Here is a 19,894-nt window from a genome sequence, read left to right as displayed (position 1 = left end):
ATATGCAAATATGTATATGTAATATTATAAAAAAAATTGTATTTTACCAAAAAAACATTTCCAAGTTTAAATTTATTTTTTTTTAAATTAAATAGTTGAAACTAAAGTAGGTAATACTTCTCCAATCAATATCTAACGTTAGTATATTAATATCACAATTATTGCATGAACAAACTTATATAACAGACTTTAACCAGTTTGTATTAGTTGCTTTTAAGTAATTACTCCGCGCATTGCCAATTATTTTTAATGTACCATTTTGTTTTCAAGGGATACCGTGGAAGTGCTTCCAACTCGTCGTCGATCAAAAAATGGTTCTGGAATGCCGTCACGTACACCGATTGCAGTCACAGCAGCAAATCCCGAACCTTCTGATGAATCATTTATAATGTGACCCACTTTACTGAGATATGCATACACTGATGGCGATACTTCAGGCTCAATATCTAATTGCATTGGGGCTAACTGATGATGTAGTCTTCCTCCATTTATAGCTTCGTTTAATGACTGATTTAAAATAAGATATTTGATGATTGCCTACAAATAAATATATTATATAACAACATTTATATTATTTTATAACATTATAAAATCAAAGAGCTATTTGAGTTTGATTGGATTCAGCAATGTAAGCTTATTCGAATTACATACTCTCGGTTGTGATTGTACTTATATACTACCATATAGGTATATACCTGTATGAGGTGTGTTCAGAAAATAACGGGAATTTAAAAATTTTTAATTTCGCTAGGTTGAAGAGTCGAATTGTCAAACTTTTTTTATTACGTTGATATACATGCCGCTGAAACACGATACAAATTTCTTTTGGATTCATTGCTTACTTTGTTTGTAGCAGCCACTAAGGTTAGACGTGTTTTTATGAGCTTGGCGATTTACGTGTGTTAAAAGCTCACACTTCGTTGCTTGTTTCTAAGTTATTGGCCACAAACAATAGTGTTACGATGCCCCAGCCTCCATATTCGTCAGATTTGGCTAAGTGTTACTTTTTCTAAGGATAGATTTCATTAAGCGCATCGCTGAAAGAGCTAAAGGCTATCCCAAAATTCGAGTTTGAGAAGTGTATCGACGATTGGAAAAAGCGCTGACATAAATGCATAACATCGAATGAGGACTATTTTGAAGGTGACAACATTTATGTAGACGATTGAATAAATATTTTTTTCAAAAAACGAAAATTCCCGTACATATGTATGTATATCAAGATGTATGTATACATATATGCATAAAATAAATTATGAATACCGTCGCAACTGAAGTGGTTATCTTGCTTCCGCCAGCCGCTCCAACCATCATTCGTACATTGCCATCTTGATCAAGTATAATTGCCGGGCACATAGAAGACATGGGTCTTTTTCCGGGATGTATATAATTGGCAGGGGAGGCAGGTATTCCAAAACCATTCACTATGCCAGGCGTGGAAAAGTCGTCCATTTCATCGTTAAGAATAATACCAGTGCGACGTGATCGAACTTTAGCACCAAAACTACATAATTAGTAAATTAATAATTTTGATCGATACTTGGATTCAATAATGTTTTCACTCACTAATTGTTTATTGTACTGGTAACAGTTACAGCATCGCCATTCGCAGCTAATACCGCCATATTAGCGGTTCCGTGATCTTCTACATAGGTGAAGTTTGCACCATAATATTCGTAATTATTAAATGTCTTATTATCAAAAATTAATGTTCGTACATGATCTGCAAACTCTTGGCTAATTAAATTAGAAAATGTTTCTTCAATTGTCTGCTTTAGGTCGGGTTCATTTTCCATATCACCCAAATTTGTGCGTTGGCCATAGGCATGCTTAAATGTTTCAACCACACGTTGCCAGTAAATTTCTTCATTATCAGTATAAGAATCGGTCAAAACATTTAGCATAAATGCAAGTACGGCGCCACTAGATGGAAGAGGTGTGGTATAAAGAGTATATCCCCCTGTTACGTTTGCTATAATGTGGTTAGTGTCCTCCCAACGTACTCTAATCAATGATAAACAATAAATGTTTACTTTAATTTAATTAAACAGATATGTTGCTATTGTATTTAGAAACATACTTGTAATTTTTCAAATCATCTTCGGTAATAATTCCACCAAGTTCTTCAATATCTTCTATGAACAATTTACCGACTTCTCCGCCTCCGTAAAGCTCCCCGGCACCATTTTCAGCAATTTTTTCTAGTGTAATACCCAATTGAATTCGCTTCATATAATCTCCTTCCACAAATGGTGTACCATCCTCCTTTAGGAAAATTTCTGACATTGAAGGTTCGTTGCGAATTTCGGTCAGCCTAGATTGTATGGCTGCAGCAAGGTACCTAGAAACCCAATGACCTTCTTTACATAATTTTATCGTTGGTTGAAATAGCACTTTCCATGGAAGGCGACCGTATTTTCTGTGCATTTCCCAATATCCAAGTACCTCTCCAGGTACAGCACCAGCACGAGCACCTTTGTATAAAAAATATTTCCTTTCAGCGATTAGAAAAAACTTTCGCAAGATTTTGCTCCACTCTAGATTGTTATAGTTTTATTCACTATGTCTATTGTCTATTCGCACAAGCCATAATATCAGTAAATATTGAAATGATGAAAATCGGTTAGGTATTGGATTAGTATTGTAAATTTGTAGATAAGTAAATTGCTTCAAAAATATATTATGTATAAAAACGTAAAATTAAGCTAATATACGATTAAAGAATTGAACTGTAGGGTTGACACTACTTACTCATAGGTGAACGTTTATATCTCACAAATTCTACACCGAAACGCTATTAATAAGAGAGTAAATAGTGTTGGGTTCCAACTGAACGTAGCCCTGTCTTGTTCTTACTTGTTTTTATAATTTTATAAAACAATAAAAAACTGTGAATGGATCGCTTTTATGTATGATATGGAAGATTGTGATAAGTACAGAATAGCAGCAATTGTAAACCAAAGTGAGAAATACGCACACTGAAATAACATTTAAGATAAAGCCGAAATTTCAGCTGTAAATTTTTATAAACTTTGCTTATTCAAAAATATGTATGTGTATGATATGGATTACATAATGTCTCATAAATAATATACCAACAATAATCTTATTTATATATCTTACACTGGCATTAAAAGAACCCTACGCATTAATTCCAAAGAAAAATTAAGATAATTAATAGTCATAAAACAAAAAGATCATATACAATATATATCATACATTCTCTGTTAACTTGTACTAACCGTTAACATTTTGTTCCCCAACAAACATGTCTTTTCGAGATCGAGAAGGAGCCATCTCTCGTGCAACCAAAGTCTCTATTTTACGAGTGGACTTGGTATATATTGTAGCAAAGAAACCCCCGCCAATCCCCATACTGTGTGGTAGAATGATACCCTCACAAATTAGGGTTGCAATTGCCGCATCCACAGCTGATCCACCATCATTCAACATTTGACTACAATAAAATTATTTGCCCATATAAAAAATGTCGGCAAAATATTATGATTTATACGTACCTGCCTATATCGGCACAACCTCTTCCATTGGAAACTACCGCGGCAACAATATGTCTTTCATTTTTTAAACCAAATGCCAATCCAAGGATCCCACCAACTACAATCAATGCTACTATCACTGCCCATATCAGTACTTTCTTGTTAAAAACTATTCTGCAAAGTTTAAATAATTCATATTATTATCGCCACATGTTCCTACAGATTTTAATTGTTTTGTTCACCTAACAGTTGCTTTAAACACCTAAAACTAATATAGAATAGTTAAAGAGTTGTAATCAGGATGATAGACGAATTGAATGTCTGTCCATCCGTCCGTGTTTACGATAACTTGAGTTAAAATTAATATATGAAAACTATTAATAGTGTGATAACTAATTATGGTAAATAAATACCACAGCAATAATTTTCACATCCAAGATAAAAATACCAAATATTATGTTGACCCCAGTACTTATATCTGACTTTATTCCGAAAATATCGGTCAATGTGTAAGATATATAATTGAAATTCAGAGAGAATATTTTCCTAATTATAATATGTTCCTGGGTCAAAATTAGTAAAGTCTGAATATTTTTCCCAGGCAACTTTCGAAAGTATATAATATTCGGTTACACTCGAGCTGAGGTCTTCCTTACTTGTTTAACATAAACTTTTGTCAACACCGGAAAATAAGCCCCCGTCTTTGATCTTTGGAAATTGCCGGAGTATACTCTCCATACTTGTTTATATACATATGTATACTACTAGCAGATCACTTCATCGTCCAAACCAACCAACCAAACCAAAACCAACTCAAACTTCAAATTTTGAATCAAGAAAAATTGTTCCTCAACGTCAAATCATCATCGTCATTACAAAAGGATTTTCGGAAAAAAATTAAGCAGACAATCTGAATAAACAAATTAACAGGTATAACAGTGTACTAAATATGTTATCGAAATATATAGTTCGTTACTTTATTACGACCACAAGCAGGAAAAAATTTTACACACATGTATTTACATATGTACATACATAAACATGTAAATATATATGCATATGACTTTTATGGAACCAATTAACTTTAATATTAAGGAATTTATGATTCCTGATTAAGAACTTCGTAATCAAATGACGGTGAGCAGATGCACGTTTTAAGATAAGCAAAATTAAAAAGATGTCTTCTAATATAGCTCATTAGCTGTGATAAGTTGTATTTACTAGTATAAGGTAATACAAATGTATTGTAGAGGTGGTTGTCATTATCTCATTAGAGTTTTGATATACAATTTGAAATATAATTAAAAATCATTATGACGCATGACTTTTCCCCATATTTATTGTACAATATAAGATTTCGTTATGAACTTTGATAAAAACCGGTTCATAGTCATGTTGGGTATTTCAAATTGATTAAGCCATAAAAAGTAACACTGTTTTGGATTTACTATGTTTTTTCTAAAAACGGAGACTTCCCGTTTGATAATTAGTACACTATAAAACGATATATTGAAACTTAGTTATACTCATAGTAATTTGTAATAAATTTCAATTTACCTTGAAAAGCTGATTAAAAAAACAACAAAAGCATAACTGAAAAATATTTTTTTACAGTACATACTAGGCAAACTTCTTTGCCATTGGCCGACATCTTTCTGCATATTTTCAAAATTTGAAGAGAAAATAAAAATGCGTATATACATATGCATATTCCATCATACATATATAAGAACATCTAAGAATATTAGTTGCTGTTGAAGCATTTTCAAATGCTGTGGTATTCATTTTAGTAATGTTTGGACTTAGTTTGATAGTCAGTTGTAATAAATGAAAGTGTGGTGGAACTTTGATTACTATAGCAATGTAGGAGATGTTATCGTAAAAACTGAACGATGTCAGTAAAAATCACTCGAAGTCAACATCAATTAAATGTAATAAGCAACAGCAAAGGAAAGAAACGGAAATGTGCAAATAAAAATATTTTTTATACTTCAAATAATTTAATTTTTTATGCGCTACATTTCATTTACTGAATAGAAATCATGAGAAAATTCGGTAAAAGAAGACATATGTATATACAATCAATATGTTGTCGAGAAAAGGGTCTTGGGCTTCTGATAACTAAAACAAGCAAAAACGTTAACTCGGTTGCACCGAAGCTATAATACCCTTAACAAATACAAAATATTCCTTACAATAACTTGATTTTGATCGACCAGTTTGTACAAGTATGTGGTTTTTGATAATAACTCAGTTATATTCAATAATGGTCCGATATCGGCCGTTTCCACAAATTAGCAGCTTCTAGGGGAGAAAAGGACGTTTACAAAATTTCGGAGCGATATATCTGAGAGACTAGTTTACATATATAAAGACGGACGAAAGTGCTGATCATTTATCTATATATTTTATAGAATATCCGACAATTAGATTGAAATAAATCGTGCCAGTTTTTCCTGTAAGAATTATGGATTCATATATCATTAATCAATTCATTAATCATTCTTTAACATACTTATTCGCAAAATACAAAAGTGGTACATCTTAAAAACTTTTTGTAGACACATGCACGCATGTAGGAGGAATGTGGGAATAAGAACTCAAGTGTTTTACTTTATAACAATCCCGTACTTAAAATTTGATCTGTTTTGCTTTGCCAGGTAATATCAAATCAAGTCTTATACATAAGTGTGTATAGTGTATTTGCTTTGTGAATTTCACCTAATACCAGAATTCTGTGTATTATTATATACACATATCCAGTATTTAAATTCAGTAAATTTATTTTCCGTTGACAAATATTTTATATGATAATTCGCATTTTTTAAATTCTAATTGAACTTACAGTTTTTATTTTAAATGCAATACTTCGCGCACAAACTCATTTAGCTATGTACATGTGAGGGTTATCGTAATACAGGTGTTATAAGTATTAAGATCTCATTTGCTTACCTCATGATTATCGTCGTGCTAACTGTCAAAATATGGAAATCTATACTTTTATTAACTTCTTTAAACTAAATTGTCAATTAACTAAAACTTTTTTATTCAATGTGTATATGAAATTTCGTTATCCATATGCAACGTAAACAAATTTACGAACTGCAATGCGGGTTGAGGTCGACTGAACGATCAAAACTCTACTAAATAAGCTTGACGAATGTTGTCAGAAAATCTGTGAAAACTTGTCGTCAGAAACTTATACTTGATATGGCAGTGTAAATACATACAAAATGAACGTAGTGACATATTGAAAGGTGTATGCGTACATATGTACTATATACACATATTATGTACAATGGAACGTTTTATAAAAATAACTGGATGGAATTCTCAATAATATAAGAATTTACTCTATTAGATGATGGGGGGTAACTCTAAATAAATATGTAATTTATTCCAGCTTTCAATAAACACTTCCCAACCCACAAAAATCACACACTACGTTACATGGAATTAACCATTATGTACAAACTTGTTTTTATTTAAAACTTTGATTAATGGTTTTAATCTGGCACTGTTAATATGTACTTATATAGTACATATATACAGTATTCAACTAATATAAAGTATGAAGTCTACCTTTTTTGTGAAAAGTTAAAAGCAGTAGCAAATATGTGTATATGTATGTATTTATTTTTACTCGGCATTTAAGCAAAATAAGCAAAGTAAGGATAATATCGGGTGGGACCGAGCATTTGAGATTCTTACAATTTGCAAAGATCAAAAAATACTATCATGTGCTGCCAAAACTCTATTTTAAACAAGTAAGGAAGAGCTAAGTTCAGGTGTAACCGAACATTTTATACTCTTGCAACTTGCAAGAATCAAAGCCTGGGAAATCTCTTCAGATGCTGGCAAACTTCATATTAAAAAAATGTTGCGAAAGAATTAAAAATCCACTATTCGATGAAATCGTGAATTACAATAAAATTTGGTATATTCTTTACTTATATTGAAGGTCTTAAACTAAGATTCAGTTTTATAGTTATATTTTAGTTCGCGTCAGCCAAAATTATATTAAAAATACCTTCAAATGAGATCTCGGCAGAAAAGGCTAAATTTAATTTATATTGAGTTGATGTGCAATACGTCAACCAGAGGTTCGGAATTCATTGTATTACGGATATGAGGTTTAGATCAAGGTACATATTCTGATTCAGCGCCAAACCACATAATTTTCAAGAAAACTAATCCATTTAATTTCATTAAAGGGCTGCAAACCACTACAAAAATCGATGAGGTTCGGTTTAGTGGTTCGAACCACTCAAGAACCGGTTTATGAGTATCTCTCAATCGCCGTTCGGTTCCGTTCAATTGGTTAAGTTTTTTATACTAATTGATATGAATAAACACATAAGTATATACATATGTATGTACGAAAATAAAAGGCTTCGTAATTGAGTTTAAATTCGTGTGAAATATTTATTAAAACTTTTCTGCGTTGATTACAAAACTGAATACATTTACCACACCTAGTATGGAAGATACCAATAGTTATAATATTATACATATGCATACGAGTATGAAGCATGACATGTAGAGTGTTTCTGGAATTTCTCCTTCACAATTTCGCTAACGATCTTCTCTGAAACGTCGGCGTGCTTTCTTTGTATGCCTCTCGCCAATTGGCCGTATGTTTTCCTTTCATTTCAAATTTGAAAGTATTCGCTCACTTGTATAATAATTTTTGTCAAAATAAATGCTTTTTGTACTGGATGCACACTCTTTTCCAAAACATTTACAAAATAATCATTTTAAAAGTATGCCAACCTTCAGAGAACACGGACGCGATTATTTGAAATTACAGTGAAAAATTACATCTCATGGCGTTGCATTCAAGGAAATTTGTGGTAGCTTATCATAAGGGTCACATTTTTAAGCACTTATTTAATTTTTTTTATTATATATATCACACATTTACCAATATTTTCATTTAAAGATACACTATAGGTACTGGGGTCCACATATTCGGTACCTAGAATGGAATTCAAAATTGTGCTACATGATAAGTAGATGTGGTTGTTGTCCGATTTTATCCATTTTCGCCCTGTAACATATGAATGTCAGAAGAATATTATGTATCGAAATTGGTTGAAATCGGTCAAGTTGATCCGGATATATGGGTTTTCACCTAAAGGTGGGCGGTGCCACGCTCATTTTCCAACTTTTGTATTGGTCCCTATAAAGCTTATATGTACCATCATATGTGTAAAATTTAATGTCTCTGACTTGTTTATCTAATAAGTTATTGCACTTTTAGTAGATTTAATCAAAACCGTTATATAGGGAGTGGGCGAACATCCGATTATTTTCACCCGTCGATAGAAGTGCTAAAAATATTTGTCTTATGTGAATTTGGTTATTATAGCTTTATTGGTTTAGGAAATATGCATATTAAACGTATTATAGGGCGACGTCCACTTTTAATTTTTTTTTCAACTGAAGATGCCCCTCACAAATCGATTCGTTGTACTATATAACAGTCTTGTATCTTATAATGGAGCTTAGTTATGGTTATTTATTGATTTTGTTCTATAATATCTACCGTCTTCCGGTGCCAAGAAACATGCTTACCAAGTTTCGTCAAGTTAATCTCAGTTTTTATTCAAGTTATAGCTTGCACAGACGGACGGACGAACGGACGGGTAGACAGTCATCCGGATTTCCACTCGTCTCATCATTCTGATCATTTAGTTTATGGGAGCTGGGGTAATTTGTGGGCCGACTTAACTAATTTTTGGCATTTACTTATCTTAATTTCATTAAGACAACTTACATGTTCACCAAAATATGTATGGTATGAAGTTAAGATCGAAAATTTTTAAATTATGCATTTAGATGCTAGGGGAAATATTGACCTGATTTCACCCATTCTTAACACAAAAGCTCATAATTATGAGACAAAGACTCTCAGAACTTCAATACTATACCTTATAGATTATTTGATATGTTTGGTATAAAGTCAGCTGCTATGTCAGGTCATATTTTAGGTAAAAGATGATGCTTGGAAGCACTATTTTTGCAAAGTTGTGTGTTCTGATATATTCATTTCGGTTATTTGACTTAAAGTAAATATTATAATTGTTTTCGTGTTAATTATCAAGACTAAGTAACTGATAATTTTAATGAGAGCTTGCATAGGTGTACCCGGTCAGAAAAGTATTTTCTTTTTGGATGATGTATTAGAAAACCATTTTTATAACCTTTCTAATCAAATTCAAAAATTATTTATTTGTCATGATATTAAGAGTACAAGTATCAAGAAAAATGTTTCACGGAATACCGAAATATTTATATTATATATGTATATGAATAAGTTGATTTATAATATAGTTTAGAAGACTACTTTAAAATGAATTGATTGATAATAGAAATCAGCAGCAATGCAGGTTTACTGAGATCAAGCCACGTGAAATATTATATCAGTGGTTCTTTGGACACTAAACATCTGGAACAATAATTTTCCAGCTTCCCAGACGACGACGATCACATGCGGCCTGAGGCATCTCAGTTTTTAGGCCGATTGCAGTTAGAGCTGAATATGCTTTATCTCCACCCAAATAATTAATATCATGACCAACTTTTAACAAATAACTGCTAACAAGATCTGGTACTTCTGGTTCTACGTCTACTTGCATAGGTGCCAGCTGATGATGTACACGTCCAGCATCAAGAGATTCTTGTAATGTATTATTTAGCATTAAATACCGGATTATAACCTATAAAAAATTGCATATAAATATGTATTTTTTATCAATAAATTCCTCGTACCTGAGCAACAGAGGTAGTGATTCGAGATCCTCCTGCACCCCCTACCATTAACTTAACATCTCCATTTTGATCAAGCACTATGCTGGGACATGTTGAACTTAAAGGACGCTTGCCAGGTTTTATGTAATTGGAAGGTGAAGATGGTATACCATATGCATTTATAACTCCTGGAGTCGAAAAATCATCCATTTCGTCATTAAGTATAATTCCAGTTTGACGGGATCGAACTTTGGAACCAAAACTTTTCCAATGAAATAATATTAAAATAATATTTAAATATTCATTAATTTATAATAAATTTTGTTCACCATTTTTTATCTGATCTCAAGAAATTTCAAAAAAGTACAAGTAATCTCTACACTGTTACGTTAAGTATACATATAAGTGAGTCTAATAAATAATTGAGCAGCAGATAGATCTATGTGTATCTATATCTATATATTATACATATATAATATACTAGTAGACCCGACAGATGTTGTCCTGTACAAACGGCTTTAATTCGAAAATTTCAAACATTCTTTAATAAACTGTAACAATCTGGACCGTTTTGATGAAAATTATTATTCAAGAGTTATTTTAATAGCTAACGTCATTACATGTACACTTATCCAAATTCGACCGATCAGTAGCATGTGAGTATATACTGTGAATACATATACTGTATGAATAAAGTGAAATAAAGAAGTTGTGTTAACTAAAAGGATGCATCTATTACCACACTCCACGTATAAGTGCCGTTTCACACAGGGATTCAAAAGAGTCTCATACCAGTTTATTGTGGGCGAGGGGACGACGAGGAAAGACGAAGGGACCGTGCCACTCGTGTTCGGGTGGCACGCTTTGTGTTCTTGTTCGTAACAGCTCGCTGCTACCCTTTTCAGCATTCCTTTTCACTTTCAAATCCTTTGAATGGTTGCAAGAGCGCTCGGTTTCAAATGAATTCGATCGCAAATTTGAGTTCTGTTATCTATTTTTGTATGTAATATGCAAATACGTATGCATAGAATAATAGAAATATTATGACAAATTGTAAATAAGGAGAAAATTAAGATATAGATTATGGAGTAAAGAAATTATGAATTTTTAATACGGAGTAAAGAAATTATGAGTTTTTAATACTTAAAGATTAGGAAATTCCTATTATAAATTTAGCCTTGAAAATATTAGTTGCGGATATTCAATACATTCTTGTGGATTAGGGAATTCCCGTCTTTAGTATTTCTTTGAAACTATTTAGCGGGTAGGTACTTGTATTATGCATATTGTTCTACCATATTCATGGTAATTCATTGCAAGCAAAATGTGTGACCATCATCTCAACATACAAATGAAATACGCAGCACGCAGTGTTGCGCGGTGTTGCGCAGTCGAACCGCACAAATATTTACGAACATTTTGTGAAAAGGAATGCAGAAAAACTAGACTCGAGTTGCTGGACTCTTTTTGACCGTGTGAATGCCCAGAGCGACACCAAAAGAAAATTTGAAAAACATCAGACTCTTTTGCATCCCAATGTGAAACGGCACTAAGTGCACTTTTACACAGGGACTCAAAAGAGTCTCAAACCAGTTTATTGTGGGCGAGCGACGACGAGAAAAGACGAAGGGACCGTGCCACTCGTGTTCGGGTGGCACGCTTTGTGTTCTTGTTCGTAACAGCTCGCTGCTACCCTTTTCAGCATTCCTTTTCACTTTCAAATTCTTTGAATGGTTGCAAGAGTGCTCGGTTTCAAATGAATTCGATCGCAAATTTAAGTTCTGTTATCTATTTTTGTATGTAATATGCAAATATGTATGCACAGAATAATAGAAATATTGTGACAAATTGTAAATAAGGAGAAAATTAATATATAGATTATGGAGTAAAGAAATTATGAATTTTTAATACGGAGTAAAGAAATTATGAATTTTTAACACTTAAAGATTAGGAAATTCCTATTATAAATTTGGCCTTGAAAATATTAGTAGCGGATATTCAATACATTCTTGTGGATTAGGGAATTCCCGTCTTTAGTATTTCTTTGAAACTATTTAGCGGGTAGGTACTTGTATTATGCATATTGTTCTACCATATTCATGGTAATTCATTGCAAGCAAAATGTGTGACCATCATCTCAACATACAAATGAAATACGCAGCACGCAGTGTTGCGCGGTGTTGCGCAGTCGAACCGCACAAATATTTACGAACATTTTGTGAAAAGGAATGCAGAAAAACTAGACTCGAGTTGCTGGACTCTTTTTGACCGTGTGAATGCACAGAGCGACACCAAAAGAAAATTTGAAAAAAATTAGACTCTTTTGAATCCCTGTGTAAAAGGTAAACTCTTACCGCGAAAGTGATGAATTTTTAAATTTAAAATCTTACGTAATACAAAGTTCACTACCCTCCCTTACATAATTTATGAATGCCCTTCTGCTATGTTAGAATATTATCTCAGCGCCATCTACCATTCGCAACTGCAACTCAAATATACTTTTGAATATCTGACACAACTGCAGCGCAGTCTGCCGGAATTCCATATAAAACGTTCTAACATCAACAACAATTTAAAAAATAAATAAATACATTGTTAAAACATTGGGTGCGTTCGAGATGGCAATCACGACAGCAGTGTTGCAAATTTGTCAAAGTATCACGTTCTGCGTGAATTTTTGGCAACACGTGCAACAGCATCACGTTCTGCTGTCATTTTTTGTTCGCAATTTATGCAAATAATCGGCAAAACTAAATTTTTGTCTGCACATCAGCAGAGTATCAGCAAATATGCAACACAGTAGCTGTACTGCTGCAATTATTACGTAGCTCGAACGCACCCATTATCTAGTTGATCAAATTGTGAATCTAAACCATCACAAAATTTCATCAAAATCGGTCCAGCCGTTTAGGAGGAGTTCAATAACATACACACGCACAGAAGAAATAAATATATAAAGATGTATATTATTACACTATGTATAAATATATACATATGCATATAAAAATTTCATGTCACGTTTTCTCCGGGGTTAACTCCTAAACTACTCAACCAATTTTAGTGAAATTTTGCACACTGTGTTCAGTTTGATCCAACCTAAAAGATATGATAGTTTATATCTTAATTACGTTAACAGAAAAACAATTTATAATTTCATTTCATATTTCATGTTGCTGTGTTTTCAAAATTCCAAAAATATTAAATTTTCATCAAAATGCCAAATGGAAATTCATTCTTTTTTTAATTGACAAATATTTGTAAAAAATATTTTCAAAATTAAACCTCAAGTACGATCAGTTGGACTCTTATACCGGCAATAACGTTTTCGCCTTTGTTCGTAAATAATATTTTCACTGTATTGAATAGTTTATATAATATAATATGTATAGCTTAGCAAAAGCAACGCGTGGTCTTACTAGTACATTATAGATGCCTTAAGGTGCCCAGAAATACCTGTTGCGAGAGCTTCAAAACTGGGCACAAATGATACATAAATTCGGATGGAACATTTGGAATTTTTTAAATAAGTTTAAAAAATCCTTTACTTACTGACTGTTTACTGTACTTGTTACTGCGATAGCGTCCCCATTTGGTGCTAATATAGCAATGTTGGCTGTTCCCCTGTCCTCTTCATTTGTAAAGTTCGCACCATAGTGAGCGAAATCAATGTATGTGCGATCGTCTAAGATAAGCTCTCGAGATTTGGCAGCAAAACTAGGGTCAAGCATATTTCTGTATGTTTCAGAAACATGCGGTTCAAAGTGAATATCGCCAAGTAAGGTTCGATGTCCATATGCATGTTTGAAAGTTTCAATCAGTCGCTGCCAAAATACCGGTTCATTTTTTGTATACATTGTTTCCATAACATTCAGTATAAAAGCCAGCACAACACCACTAGTTGGCAATGGGGTGGTATGTAAGGTATAACCATGCTTAAATTTCACTTCAACTGTATCTTCCCAACGTACTCTGGGAAGTACATTGCATAAAATAATGTATATTTATTTGGCAGAGTACTTACTCATAATTTTTTAAATCTGACTCTGTAACAATTCCCCCCATTTCTTGTATATCTTGTACCAGCTTTTTGCCAACTCTCCCACCATTATAAATAACTCCTGGCCCTTCTTCAGCAACTATTTTCAACGTTTCACCTAATTTTGGGCGATACATTATTTCCCCTTCTTTGTACAGCTCATTAGTTTTTGGATTAATAAATATCTCAGCCATTGAGACTTCATTGCATATGCGATCGCAATATAAGTTTAATACATCCGCCAGATATTTTGAAACTTTAAGACCTTTAAAGCATAGCTCAATTGTCGGTTCAAATAATACCTTCCAAGGCAATTTTCCATATTTAGCATGCAAACACCAATATCCATATATTTCACTGGGTATAGCAACAGCTAGAGCGCCTTCGTACATCGTCGATTACAATTGTGTAATAGGTATACCACATTTATACAAAAGATTGTAATTATTTTTAAAATTCTATTATATTCTCATTATTATACCCGTAATTTTTTTGTTAATAAACATTTTCTCATCTGAATCAGCTGGCGCGGTTTCTCGCGCGATTAGTGTTTCAATTTTTCCTGTTTCCTTGCAGTAAATTGTAGCCACAAACCCACCGCCAATCCCCATGCTATGAGGCAGCATCACACCCTCACATAGTAATGTAGCAATCGCTGCATCCACTGCCGAGCCACCGTTGCTTAATATTTTTCTAATTGTTTGTGTCAAATAATGATATCATGTAAACTGTTGCAATTACTTCAACTTTCTATTTACCCTCCAACCTCGGCGCAGCCATCACCATTTGAAACAATAACACCATAACCAAGCTTTAATGTCCCATCATGTTTACTTCTTAATACAAGAGCCAAACCCAATGAAATGCCAATGATGGCTAGAAAAAGTATTACCCAAATTTTGGCGTATTTTTTGCAGCAGCTATACAGAACAATTTTTATTATTTTTTTTAATTCAAATGAAATTTCGTGTTTTTTTTTTCAAATTTGGAACTACTAAAATTTATGGTTTTTTTGGGATGATATAAAAAATTCAGATATGCGTTCATTTTTCATTCAAATTCAATTCACCAAATGACGTTGTCAAAAATGAAACAACACTATCAAAATACTACATATGTATATACATACATAGATATGTATTGTGTACTTATCAAATCATATTTATAAACCTTATGTTGGCTTTATTCGCCAACAGCGGAGATTTTATTTGAGTAGCCTGTATATTTCTCCATGGCGTCCTTGATATATAATTATCGTTATTCCTCATATCGTCGGCTTAGAGTGTAAACCCTCTAAATCCTTCTAATACACACTACACTACAATCTTAATACGTACTCGTATTTATATTATATATTATAAATATATAAAAGGTATATGATATATATAAAAGTTTAAACTTTACTCCTTTTCTGTTCAATTTATGAATGGAGATATTAAAGTTGCTGCACATTATGTTAAACTATGTACATATACAGTAGTGTCGCGAAATCCTTATGGAGTTATTTAAATTGCATACTTTTTAAAATTTTACTCCCAAATCAATTCTTCAAGTTTTCGCATCGGTCGTAAGTCAGGAAAAAACCACCCAAATGTTGATAATCTACAATTTTTACAAACATTGCTACAATTTACTCCCTTGTTTAAAAAGCTATATTAAAATTTCAGTAAATATTATTTTTACTTTATATTATAACAAGCAAATACCCACCCGGGTAATTATGACCTATAGAAATTTTCAAGATGTGTTTACTGTGCCATTGCTTTGCCTTATACATTCAAAGGATATAAATCTTCATAAACCCTCTTTATTTGGTGAATTTTTGTACATTTTTTTATACAAATTGTTATTTTGTAACAATGGTCGCGTCCCAATAATAACCAACCTCTCTAACAAGTGAATAGAATATGAATCTAAATCTATTTTTGGACCGTTATCAGATAAGATAATTAAAAGACATTTTATCCCAATTTTAGAAGTTTTATTACTTATGTATGTAATTATTTTGTACATATATTTTACCTGACAAAATGCTAAATGATACATACTTGTAGTACGAACAGTACAATACCAATTTAAAGTAAACGATTTTGTACAAATATATAGTTGGAGTGATCACCAAAACTATAAAAGCAATATTACATAATTATATACCCTATGTAATTAAAAAAATTATTATTCTCGTCACGGATTTTTTATAATTAGTTATTAAAAATGGATACTACAATATAAACATAGGCAATAATTGAATTATTTTCCAACTATACGAATCGCATGCGCACATAAACTCTTCGAATTCGAGTTATGAGTATGCAAACAACTCTGGAAATATTTTGTGTTCTTGAAAGGATGACTACGAAGAACATCGGAAGACAAAATATGAAAAGTGATCTGATAGTCAACGAAACAATATCGCCATACTGAATCTTAATTCCAATTTGCAAAGAAAAGTGATATTTTCAGGCACAAAAAGTTGCCTCACATTCTTATGAGTTCTTGTCAGCGTTATAATGATTATGTATGTATGTATATGTGTATATGTATATAAAATGTAGAAAAATTCATGTAAACATTATTTTAAGTATAGAAATGTGTATATACGTTATCTTTGCAGAAAATAAATTGTAAAACAATTAAAAGCCAGCTTTATTTTAAAAAATATAGCAGTATTGACCTTAGATGCTGCAAAAAGTATATTAACAAATGTTGATGAATTAGATTTTAGTTTTTTATTCAAGCTTGGTTTATAAAAAAAATATGGCCAGACGGTTTTGGATCCAGATTCTGAAGGAGTGATAAAAATTCACAGCCTGCAATCCCTTTATCAGTCTAATCTTGCAACAGATGTTATATAATCTTTCAAAGTAAAGCTAACATATTGTGACTGGCATTTAGTCATACAACTTATATATGCATTTATTGCAAATTATACTCCTAATTATTCTGAATTAGTGTATTAATCTAAAAATATAATATTAACTGAGCAAAAATATACATTAAAATGACCACAATAAAAAAATTGTGGAAAACCCTATTACTTGCTCTTAGCCATAGATATCATTTCAGTGTCCCATGACGGCGATGGCTACACCTTAACTATAATAATAGTATATAATATATAAAAATAGCTAAATTATTATAGTTTTTTATAGTATATATCGTTTGTTAAGTGGTTTGAAATATTTAAGTATTTTTACTGTCAATTTACTATAAGTAAAATCTACTTTTTATTTTGAAAATAATATCATGTTCATGGAAAAACAGAACTAAGGCAAAATCAGATATAATGATATCACGAATACAAAATATTTTCTCTGTCTAATGTTGAAATGAAAAGAAATATTAGAATGCAAGAGTTTGCCAACCAAACCAGTGGAAATTGAAAAAACGAATCGGTTGATAGGATGCATCACCATGTATGAGCTTTGTCTTTAAAAAAAATTAAAATAATCCACTAAAATTACGAAAAAAAAAAATTACTCCTCCGAAATTCTTTTTCTCAAATCTCTCTGTTTTAATTTTTACATGACTACTTCGATGCTGAATTATTAAACACTTTTTTGTAAGTCTGAAATATGAATTACCAGCCACCACTGGAATTACTACAGATAAAAAACGCTCGCTCAAAGAACTATCATCATTTTGTCCATCTACTACTATTTTCGAAGTATTCGCCACTGCAATTAATGTTGTCAAAAATACCACTATTTTCATCTACATTTTCTCCACCTGATGGGAATTGCATAAGATTGGTATTTATACCGTCAAGGCTTAATGATGGAGATGATTGAATGCTACTAACACTTATTTGGTCATCATATAAGTCAATGTTAATAATTGTATTATGTTCACTACCTCTTTCGGTAAAATAGGTTTCCAAACTATTTGAACTTGGGTTTGCATTATTCGTTAGATCCGAAACTTCGAACAAATTTTCGTTGGTATTTTTGTTAAGTAACTTATAATGTGGGGTTTTAACGTAATCCAATATATTTCCCTTCTCTTTTTTATCACCACGCATATCTGTTTCTTCTTCATTATGAAACGGTAATTTTTTCTCAACTCCGATGAGATCTAAATTTTTGGCACTTTGCTCAACGATATCAGTATTGTTCTCAATAATCGCAGTTGTTACTTTAGAGTTTGTAGTACCTAAGCATAAAAGAAAAAAGAAGAAAATATATATATTAATCTACTTAATATATATATACATATGTACATAATATGTATGTGTAGTTATTAAACCTTGTATGACTTTTATACGGACTTTAGTGATATACCAATTTACAAATCATCAATGGTTTTCAAAACTAACTACAAGGTGCATTCCAAAGTAAACAGTAAAAAAGTAACAAAGTAAACTCTAGTGGCGCCAAAAGGCTTGCACCAGCATACTGGCAGCCATACCGGGCAACGAGCTAAAACACTCGTTCGACATGCTTTTGGACCGTGCAAAAAGCTGTATTAAAGCAGAAGGAGACTATTTTGAATAAAATTAATTGATTTTGCCGATAAAATTATTTGTTCTGTCTTTTTTTTAAGAGTCCTGTTAACTGTGGAACGCACCTTGTAAATAACTTACGACCGTACTCGTTGTGACTCAAAATATCCATAACTTGCTTATTTCAAATACAAACAGGTCCATTTTGTATAGGCAGTTGTGCATCTCTAATCTGAAACTTACTAGTATTGAAAAATATATAATATATTCATTCAATAACTGCTAGTTCTCAACTCATTCCAGAAAATCTTCCAAAATTTTACAAAAAGGTCTACATCTTCTCATCGCACATGCAATATTCAAATAATATATAAACATATATTACATATATCTATAACATATTAGGGGTATTCACACCAGCTTTGTTGATTCGTTAGCCGTTAATCGGTAGTTTTTTATGTGCATTTTGTTTTTGTAAAATTAACAGATTATCGTTCTACCGAGTACCAGTGTGACAAGCTTGATAATTTTTTCGTGGTAACATCAAATCAGCTGTTTGTTTTGCGTCATAGCCTAAAAATTCCATTTGCTTCATTGCGAAAAAAAGTATAAAAATAACAATTACAATACTTTCACACATGCCTCACCATATGTGCAATAAAACACAAACAAATATTCCTTTGTATGTATTTATGTACTTATATATTAGAACGAAAATTCTAAGCATTCTTCCTCTAATTCTTCCTTTTCCATTAAAATTTAATAATATGGATAAATATCAATGTTTTCTAATGCGGGCAAAGGCGGTAATGATTCCAATGGTTGCAGTAAGGGAAATCCATCGAATGACCATTTGCTGTCACTATTAATTGACCTCTTAATTTAACATCAATTTGCTCTTTTTCTATAGATTTTAGTTGCTTAGATGAATTAGAAGATTTAATTTCACTATTTTCTGTGATATTTGCCTTACTCTTAGTATTCTTTTTTATATTACCGCCTAATCCAGTGCATGAATTGTCAATAGGTTTCGAAATTGTAGACAAATCGGAAAGAATATTGCCTTTTTTTCTGTCATGATCTCCTTAATTTTAACGTTTTCGCAAATTCTAAGCATCATGCGAATAACAACAACGTACAACCAAACTCTTCTTCAGCAGCATATTA

General features: G+C 32.0%; 2 protein-coding genes across 2 annotated transcripts; both read right to left on the bottom strand.

The window, feature by feature from the left end:
* Positions 1-13: 13 nt before the first annotated feature.
* LOC106614617 (glutathione hydrolase 1 proenzyme) lies at positions 14-6,653 on the bottom strand. Its single transcript, XM_036365121.2, has 7 exons — positions 6,450-6,653; positions 3,519-3,671; positions 3,243-3,457; positions 2,081-2,474; positions 1,567-2,004; positions 1,264-1,504; positions 14-537 (listed from the first exon to the last, which is right to left on the bottom strand). Exons 1-7 carry the CDS (start codon positions 6,452-6,454, stop codon positions 247-249), a joined length of 1,737 nt encoding a protein of 578 aa, XP_036221014.1. The 5' UTR covers positions 6,455-6,653; the 3' UTR covers positions 14-246.
* Positions 6,654-9,693: 3,040 nt separating this feature from the next.
* Positions 9,694-15,649, bottom strand: LOC106614643 (scoloptoxin SSD14). The gene is made up of 7 exons (XM_014230482.3): positions 15,457-15,649; positions 15,045-15,206; positions 14,768-14,979; positions 14,272-14,668; positions 13,800-14,219; positions 10,272-10,512; positions 9,694-10,219 (listed from the first exon to the last, which is right to left on the bottom strand). Exons 1-7 carry the CDS (start codon positions 15,552-15,554, stop codon positions 9,941-9,943), a joined length of 1,809 nt encoding a protein of 602 aa, XP_014085957.2. The 5' UTR covers positions 15,555-15,649; the 3' UTR covers positions 9,694-9,940.
* Positions 15,650-19,894: the final 4,245 nt, after the last annotated feature.

The sequence above is a fragment of the Bactrocera oleae genome, chromosome 5 (genome assembly GCF_042242935.1).
Source record: "Bactrocera oleae isolate idBacOlea1 chromosome 5, idBacOlea1, whole genome shotgun sequence".
Taxonomy (NCBI): domain Eukaryota; kingdom Metazoa; phylum Arthropoda; class Insecta; order Diptera; family Tephritidae; genus Bactrocera; species Bactrocera oleae.
The sequence above is the reverse complement of the archived record's forward strand: the minus strand, read 5'-3'. Positions and strand labels throughout refer to the sequence as shown.

Excerpts from the sequence above, each read along its gene's own strand:
- LOC106614617 (XM_036365121.2), bottom strand. Across the intron at positions 3,458-3,518 it reads GGTTGTGCCGATATAGGCAG|TCAAATGTTGAATGATGGTG; the intron begins GTACGTATAAAT and ends ATTTTATTGTAG. Across the intron at positions 538-1,263 it reads TAACCACTTCAGTTGCGACG|GCAATCATCAAATATCTTAT; the intron begins GTATTCATAATT and ends ATTTATTTGTAG.
- LOC106614643 (XM_014230482.3), bottom strand. The coding sequence starts at position 15,554 with ATGAGGAATAACGATAATTATATATCAAGGACGCCATGGAGAAATATA. Across the intron at positions 15,207-15,456 it reads GCGAATAAAGCCAACATAAG|CTGCTGCAAAAAATACGCCA; the intron begins GTTTATAAATAT and ends TGTTCTGTATAG. Across the intron at positions 14,980-15,044 it reads GGCTGCGCCGAGGTTGGAGG|AAAAATATTAAGCAACGGTG; the intron begins GTAAATAGAAAG and ends ACAAACAATTAG.